We start from the raw sequence: 9,015 nt of genomic DNA, 5'->3' as shown, positions 1-9,015 counted from the left end.
GGACAGGCGGCGCGGCATGAGGACGAGCGGTCCTCGCGTGCGCGCGCACGAAAGCGGCATCGTGGGCAGACGCCCACGTGAGTGGGCCCCTCCCGATCACAACTTAGGAAGGTTTTGATTACTTATTGAAGGCGCCTTTATTTCTTTCCTGGATCAATGTCGTGATTCTTTTCTACTGGAAACTTTGTGCTCATCGTCATCGTTTAAGGAGTCCTCCGAGGAGGAGATCATAAGGTCACTGTACCGTTATTTCTACTAACATCATCCTCATCTTACAGACTATAAGAGCTTGTATCTACATTTTCGGAGAAAAAAGATTGATCAAGCATGCAATAGTTGTATACCTTTTACTCTCCGTGTGAACGTCATTTATGAGATTTTTTCAATAATTCAAGAGGGATGGGGGTTTTTGGTAACTTTGTTCTGGTGTTTTCGTGATTTATAAAGTTTAGGGGTAAACCCTCAAAGTTCACCGAAATTTTGTGAAATCTGTACTTTTTCTCCTACGTAGTGACTAGGGGTGTTAACGGAGCAGATATGACTAGGGGTGTTAACGGAGCGGATATGGCTCGGATATGACACTTACCATTTCCATATCCACTTACCCATCTCGGATACGGATACGGATACAGATATATGTCGGTAAGAAAAATTCATATCCATATCCGCCATCTCGGATACGGATACGGATACAGATATATGTCGGTAAGAAAAATTCATATCCATATCCGCCAAAATCAGATACGGTTACAGATATAAATCCGGATATATAAACGGATATGCATGCGGATACAAAAAGGATATGAGAAAACTAGATATTATTCAGAAAAATATAGTCATGTGATACAAACAGAGTTCGTTAATATGTTCATTATGATTGAAAAGCTAAGATTGGACATCTTTATCATCAAAATTAACCACAAATCCTTAATCTAAGAATCGAAACTATTGTAAGAGTATGACCAATATGTATTCGGATATTTTCGGATACAGATACAGATACAGATATTTCACTACAAAACCATATCCGTAACCATATCCTATCGGTTATAGATTTGAGTAACCATATTCGTATCCTAACGGATACAGTTACAGATACAATTTGGCACCCCTAGTGGCCATTGATGAATCGTTAACGATGGATTTGAGTAAAATTAAAGTTGTGATAAACTCTATTCAAGACGACAACCTAAAATAGAACTTTTTCTTATGACATCAACTCATAACATTATCAATCTACTCAAAGAAAAGTTTTATTTTCTCGTCTCTTTTAAAATTTTTTTGGGGTCCTTTGCATCTTTTTCTTAAAAAACATCATATTTTACTCTTAAATACATGCGGTAATTCAAAGGCAATTAGCAATTAAATACCTTGTTTCTGCTAGCGTTTATATATGTACCCTTAAAATTTTAAAATTTTTAAACTTGACACTTTAATAAATTCTGAAATGCAAATATGAGAATATTATTGGAAACTTCTTATGTAGCATCCACATGATTAATACCTTGCTTACCATAAATTTTGTAGAATTTGCTACATATCAAAACCTGCCCGAGTTCCATTTTAAACCTATCCCAATTCAATTTTAAAATATAATTACAATAGATTTAATAGCAATCTCAATAAATACAAAGAGTTGAAATATTTTAAAATTAGTACATGAATATCACATGAGAATTATGAAAATTCTCACATTTGCATAAATATGGAAGTAACCGAAGCACCAACTTGAAAAAACTTCAGGAGGTATGTATGTACAGTGTTGCCTATGGAAAACGGTAAGGCATTTAAGTGCTAATAACTGTTGGAGTTGAGGAAGCGGGATGGATTAAGAATGGAGGAAATAGGAGGGAAAATGAGAAGATGCTAAGAACTTGAAGAAACTTTGTATGAATTGCTTCAAAGCTTAATTACAAAGCTTACATTCAAGGCTATTTATAGGCTCTTAAGGAATTCTCTAGAATATTTAGATTTTTCATGATACATCAAAATTCTAGAGAATTCTATATAATTCTACATATATCCATGCTTAATATATTTTCTTCCTAGATTATTCTAGATATTTCTACTTTACATACTTTTTTTTATAAATATCCTAGAGTTTTTTAGAATTACAAATTATCTTCTAACACCCCTCCTTAATTTGTAATTCCCAACTCATTTCTAAATAGTATAAACTTTTTGGAGGGTAATGCTTTTGTGAAGATGTCTGCTAGCTGTTCATTTGTTGAGATAAACTCTAGCTCGATCTCCTTATCTTCAACAAACTTTCTGATGAAATGATGATGAATCTCAATATGTTTGGTTTTAGCATGGAAGACTGGATTCTTTGTCATGGCTATTGTAGACTTGCTGTCACAATAGAGAGTAGTCGGTGACTCTTGGTCTTGTTGTAAACCCTTCGAAGCCATACTGCTTCGCATGCGGCATTTGTAGCTAAAATATACTCTGCTTCTGCAGATGAGAGAGCTACGATCTGTTGTTTCTTTGAGGTCCAGGATATTACCTTAGATCCTAGAGTGAAGACATATCCTGAAATGCTTTTGTGATGCATCCAGCCCAGTCACTGTCAGTGTAGCCAGATAATGCATTGTCTTCTTCTGTTGTGTATTTGATTCCCATACTCTTTGTTCCTTGAAGATATCGAAGAATCTGCTTTGCTGCTCCATAGTGTAGCTTACTTGGATTGCTCATGAATCTGGACACAATGCTTACAACATATAATATGTCTGGCTTAGTGTTTGTGAGGTAGATTAGCGATCCGACTAGGCTTCTGTAACTTGAGGCATCCACCTTTGGCGCTCCATCATTCGTTGATAGCTTTTCATTTAGCAATGCTGGTGTAGCTACTGGATTGCAATTCTTCATGTTGAACCTCTTCAGAAGATCTTCGCAGTATTTCTCTTGATTGATGAATATTTCTCCTTTAGTTTGTTTTACTTGTAGTCCCAGAAAGTATCTCATCAATCCTAAATCTGTCATCTCAAAATCTTCTTTCATCTTTCTTTTAATTAAATTCTTCAATCATCATGGTGTTAGTACCACAATAAATTAAATCATCAACATATAGGCACACAATAAGGAAGTCTGCACCTTTTTTCTTCACATATAGAGATGGTTCACTCGGGCTCCTTTGAAATCCATTCTCGTGGAAGTAGCTATCAATTTTGCTATTCCAAGCCCGTGGTGCTTGCTTCAACCCGTATAGTGCTTTGTGCAACCGATAAACTTTGTTTTCTTCTTTCTTGACTATGTAGCCCTGTGGTTGCTCAACATAGACTTCCTCTTCGAGTTCTCCATTTAGGAATGCTGACTTGACATCTAGCTGAAATACTTTGAGCTTGAGCTGTGCTGCTATAACCAATACCGTTCTTATGGTCTCCATACGAGCAACTGGGGCAAATGTCTCATTGAAGTCGACTCCTGGTTGCTGAGAGTAACCCTTCGCGACTAATCGAGCCTTGAGTTTCTGAACGGAGCCATCTTCGTTGTACTTGGTTTTGTATATCCACTTAAGGCCAATGATCTCTTTTCCTTCTGGAAGATTCACCAGCTCCCATGTCTTGTTCTTCTCGATCATGTAGATTTCTTCATCCATTGCTTTTCTCCAACCTTCATCTTGAACAGCTTCTTCAAATTTCTGTGGTTCACAGGAGAAGAATGCTACGTCACAAGAGTCATAAATATCTTGAAGTGAACGCACCTTTTTAGGCAGTGAATCTGTGTCTGAAGTTGACGCATCTGAGGATATTGGACTAGGAGAATCTTGATATGACGTGGCTCCCCTCGTTTCTTCTTCAATGATGCTTGGTGTTGAGGTTTGATGCGGTTCACCGTTCCATGTTCCTGCTTCATCGAAGATAACATCTCTGGAGACCACTAATTTGTTAGTATCAGGATTGTATAATCTGTAGGGTTTGGATTCTTCACTGTAGCCAATAAAGATGAGTTTTTCTCCTTTTTCATCAACATTTTCCTTCCTTAGTTGTGTTGGTTTATGTGCATAGGCGATACAACCAAATACCTTAAAGAAATCCACTTTCGCCTTTCGCCTATACCAAGCTTCATATGGCGTCTTGTCTGGCACAGCTTTTGTTGGTGATCTATTCAAGATGTAGACTGCTGTATATACTGCCTCAGTCCATACTTTTGTTTGGGAGATTTTTACTTTTTAACATGCTCCTCGCCATCTCCACAATTGATCTATTTCTTCTTTCTGCTATTCCATTTTGTTGTGGAGTGTACCTTGTTGTTAGCTCCTTTTTAATTCCATGTTTTTTACAGAAAATTTGAAATTCATTGGAAGTGAACTCTCCTCCATGATCAGTTCTCAGAACTTTCAATTTGTGGCCACTTTGCTTTTCTACAAGAGCCTTATACTCATTAAAGTTTGAGAATACTTCTGATTTTGCTTTTAAGAAATATACCCACATCATTATGCTATAATCATCAACAAATAATAAGAAATATCTTCTTCCATTTAATGATGGGGTTTGTGTTGGGCCACAAACATCAGAATGCACTAATTCTAACGGGGCTTTTGCTCTCCAAGATGTTTTAGTAAATGGTAAGCGATGCATTTTTTCATAAATGCATCCTTCACAAACTTTTTCTTTTTTATTTATGTGTCGGAATCTTATCACCATATTCTTCATTTTTAGCAAATTTAGACTCTTGAAGTTTAAGTGGCCATATCTTTGATGCCATAATAGAGAATCATTATTTTTTTCTGATTTGAGTGCAAGATTCTCTATTGACATTTTTAATGAAAAAACTTTGTTAGGAACCATTTTTATTATAGCCACTATTTGCTTATTCTTGTCATCTATTATCACACATTCATTCTTAAAGAAATTGATTGTATAGCCTTTTTGAATTAATTGTCCCACACTAAGTAAATTTTGAGTTAGCCCCGGAACATAAAGAACATCTGAGATGTATTTCGTCTTACCTCCCTTTGTCTGGACTGCTATCACTCCCTTTCCTTCAATGTTTTGTAATTTTCCGTCTCCAAGCTTTATTTGAGAGCTTGTTTCATCAATGTTTTGTAATTTTCCGTCTCCAAGCTTTATTTGAGAGCTTGTTTCATCCTTTAACTCTACGAAGATGCTCTTATTTCCTATCATATGATTGCTGCATCCACTATCCAAATACCAAGTATCTTTTTTTTCTGATTGTGCATTAAAACATGAATAAAATAGGTGATCGGTTTCTACTTCTGTATAGTGGACTTTATTATTTTTCTGATACCAGCAATCTTTTTGAGAATAATTAGCATTTCTATAGTTTGTGTATTTAAACTTACAAATGTATATGTTATGTCCAGACTTACTACATATTTTACAATAGGAGGTAGACTTACCTTTTGAGAAATCTTTGTCTCTCTCATTAATTTTTTCTTGTCTCCCAAAATTTCTTTCATGGTAATTGCCTCTTCCATCTTGTACTTTCTGAGAAAATCTTCTATTTTTATTTTCTTTAGTTCCATCTCCTCCTTTTCTTGAAAATATTAGTTTTGACTGAAACACTTACTCCACCTCTTGGCTTGAAAATCTGCTTCTTCTAAGCTCATGTGACTCCAAAGAAGCCATTAGTTCATAAAAACTTAATTTTGATAAGTCTTTAGATTCTTCTATGGCAGCAACAATATGATCCCATGTAGGGGGAAGACTTCTTAGTATCTTCTCAACTATCTTCTTATCCTCTATTTTACCCCCATAGCTTCTACCACGCTTTCTCGATCTAAACCTTAATAAATAGAGTGGCCAGGCCAAGGCAAGACGAATCGACCGCATCCCTGATTAATAATTGAGGTAACTCTATTAGAAAATTCTTTCACGGATTCATTATCTTTCATCTTTATGTTGTCAAAGTCTCTTCATAAAGATTGTAGTTTGATAGAGATTACCTTGTCGGAGCCCTTGAATTCTTGTTTGAGTATGTCCCATGCATCCTTTGATTTTGACGCGGACATTATTCGGGGAAAGATTGCTTTGCTTACCCCTTGTTGGATAAAGAGAAGCGCCTTCGCATCCTTTTTCTTGTTCTCTTTATACTCCTTTTGCTTTGCTGGTGTCCATGATGCTAACATTGCTGAGTCATCTGGACCTTCATAGCCTTCTTCGACAAGCTCCCTGTTAGTCTAAGGTGTAGACCCAAAGTTAAGACAAGAGCTGGAATCAAAACGACAAGAAAACAAGCAGACAGATCCACGATCGACCGCGACGGTCGACCGCGAACGTGCACAAGAGTTGGGAGGAGCTAAAGCTGAAGGCGGTCGACCGCGACGGTCGACCACGCCAACCCTGTAGGATTTTTGGTCTCGGGTTTTTGGTTCGGTCGACCGCCGCGGTCGACCGCTCAACTCTCTGGAATCTGAGGAGCTTCTGTCGTTTGGCACGGTCGACCGCCGCGATCGACCGCGAGACCTATGCATTCGACCGCCGCGGTCGATCGCGATGCAGTCAAACAGTTTCCTAAACTGTTTTGGATTCTGTTTTCTCCAGGACTCTATATATACCTTCAACGTTTTTAGGGTTAAAAAACACGAAAAAAGAGAGTTTTTGACTGCAGAAAGAGAGAGAATCTTAGAGAGATTAAACCCTAGTTTGAGAGCTTGTAATTCTTCTTTAATTAATAAAGAGATTGTATGGTGTGGCTCCCGAGGACGTAGGCACGTTGTCGAACCTCGTTAAATCTGTGTGTTCGTCACCTTTACTATTTTTGCAATGTTAGATCTTTATTTGTGGTATTATTCCTACTTTCCTATTTTCTACACAAGGTCCAGAAGGGTAAGGGTTCGATTGATTGTTTCGAATCCCCAACAACTGGTATCAGAGCTTCTTTCAGCAATTTGTGTGAAAGCCATGGCAGAGGAAAACAAATCAAAGATCGAGAAGTTTGACGGTTCAGACTTCGCCTACTGGAAGTCGCAGATGGAGGACTATCTGTACCAGAAGAACTTGTATCGCCCGTTGATGGGCAAGAAAAAGGGAAAGAAGAAGGAGGGGTCAGATGGTGATTGGGAGATACTGGATAGGAAGGCTCTAGGACAAATCCGGTTGTCGCTCGCCAAATCAGTAGCCCACAATATTCTGAAGGAGAAGACGACGGTGAGGCTTATGAAAGCGTTCGCGAAGATGTACGAGCAACCGTCGGCAGCAAACAAAGTGCATCTAGTCAAAACTCTTTTCAACCTTAAGATGGCAGAAGGACGGTCCTTTATGATGCATCTCAGCGAGTTCAATACGATTGTTGATCAGCTTATCTCCGTGGACATCATGTTTGATGACGAAGTGCATGCCTATTGTTACTATCGCAGTTGCCGGATAGTTGGGCAGGTTGTGTGACGGTAATCAGTAATTTGACGGGGAAGGAGAAGTTGAACCTGAGTGAGGTGGTTAGCATGATTCTATCCGAGGAGGTTAGAAGTAAATCGTTCGAATCAGAAGGTTCAGGTTCAGCTCTAAGTTTTGAGCAGAGAGGTAGAAGCCAGAAGAAAGGAAACCAGAATAGGAATCGGTCAAAATCAGTAAAGAAGAGGTCGAACTCGAAGGAGGAATCGGTCAAAATCAGTAAAGAAGAGGTCGAACTCGAAGGTTAGGCCTATCAAAGGAAAGTGTTGGAACTGCGGCCAGCGAACTCGAAGGTTAGGCCTATCAAAGGAAAGTGTTGGAACTGCGGCCAGGAGGGCCATATGTCTTCAGTATGCAAAAGTCCAAAAAAGAATGCGGGTGAGCAGGAGGCTCATATCGTGCAGGATGCCTTGATTCTTGCAATGGACAGCGATTCGGATTCTTGAGTCATCGATTCAGGAGCCTCTTTCCACACCACTGCTAACAGGAAGCTATTTCAGAATTATATAGCAGAGGACTTTGAAAAAGTATATCTAGAGAATAATGAGCCCTGTAATATTGTTGGAAAGGGTGAAGTGCAGATTCAGATGAAGGGCTCTAAGTGGACTTTGAAGAACGTGAGATACGTGCCGAAGCTGTAGAGGAATCTTGTTTTGGTGGGACAGCTTGGAGCAGAAGGCTATGTTTCGACATTCACTGGGGATTTGTGGAGGATCTCTAACGGTACGATGATAGTTGCTCGAGACAACAAACTAGAAACTCTCTACCTTACCTTACATGCAAGTGACACCCTCGTAATTACAGCTGGCAAAGAGAGTACAAATCTGTGGCACAACAGGCTAGGGCACATGAGCGAAAAGGGGATGAAGATTTTGCATTCACAAGGAAAGCTAACCGGGATCAACGCCGTGAAAGTCGGGGTTTTTGAAGACTATATCTTTGGGAAGCAGAAGAGGGTTAGTTTTCAGAAGGGTGGAAGGCCACCTAAGGCTCAGAAGCTAGAGTTGATTCATACAGATGTATGTGGTCCAGCCAGTATGTCTTCTTTTGGCGGTTCGAGATATTATGTAACCTTCATCGACGATCACTCGAGAAAGGTGTGGATCTACCAAGTCAGAGGTGTTTGGAATCTTCAAGAAGTGGAAGGCCATGGTGGAGAATGAGATAGATCTGAAGGTGAAGTGTCTGAGATCAGATAATGGTGGAGAATATGAGCTGGAGGAGTTCAAGAGGTTCTGTACTATGAATGATATTCGGTTAGAGAGGACTACTCCAGGGACACCGCAGCAGAACGACATTACAGAGAGGATGAACAGGACCTTGACAAAGCATGTCAGGAGCATGCGGTTATATGCAGGTCTGCCTAAGATATTTTGGGCGGATGCAGTGCATACAACAGCCTACCTTATTAATCACGGGACATTAGTTCCATTAGATTTTGGGATTCCAGAGGAGATTTTGAGTGGCAAGAAGATAAATCTCTCACACTTGTGGGTATTTGGTTGCGTGGCTTATGTTCATATCAGTGATCATGTCAGGGATAAGCTAGAAGCTAAGTCACAGAAGTACACATTCATTGGATACGACATTGATGAGTTCGAGTATCGTCTTTAGGATGAGAAGAACAGGAAGATTATCAGAAGCAGAGACGTGATATTCA

At 39.1% G+C, this 9,015-nt stretch overlaps 1 protein-coding gene across 1 annotated transcript; it reads right to left on the bottom strand.

Moving 5' to 3' along the window:
* On the bottom strand, positions 2,515–3,000 carry LOC109839390 (uncharacterized mitochondrial protein AtMg00810-like). The gene has a single exon (XM_020407817.1). It carries the CDS (start codon positions 2,998–3,000, stop codon positions 2,515–2,517), a length of 486 nt encoding a protein of 161 aa, XP_020263406.1.

This window comes from Asparagus officinalis, chromosome 1 (assembly GCF_001876935.1).
Source record: "Asparagus officinalis chromosome 1, Aspof.V1, whole genome shotgun sequence".
NCBI classification, from domain to species: domain Eukaryota; kingdom Viridiplantae; phylum Streptophyta; class Magnoliopsida; order Asparagales; family Asparagaceae; genus Asparagus; species Asparagus officinalis.
Note: the sequence above shows the minus strand (reverse complement) of the source record. Positions and strands in the feature narration are given on the sequence as shown.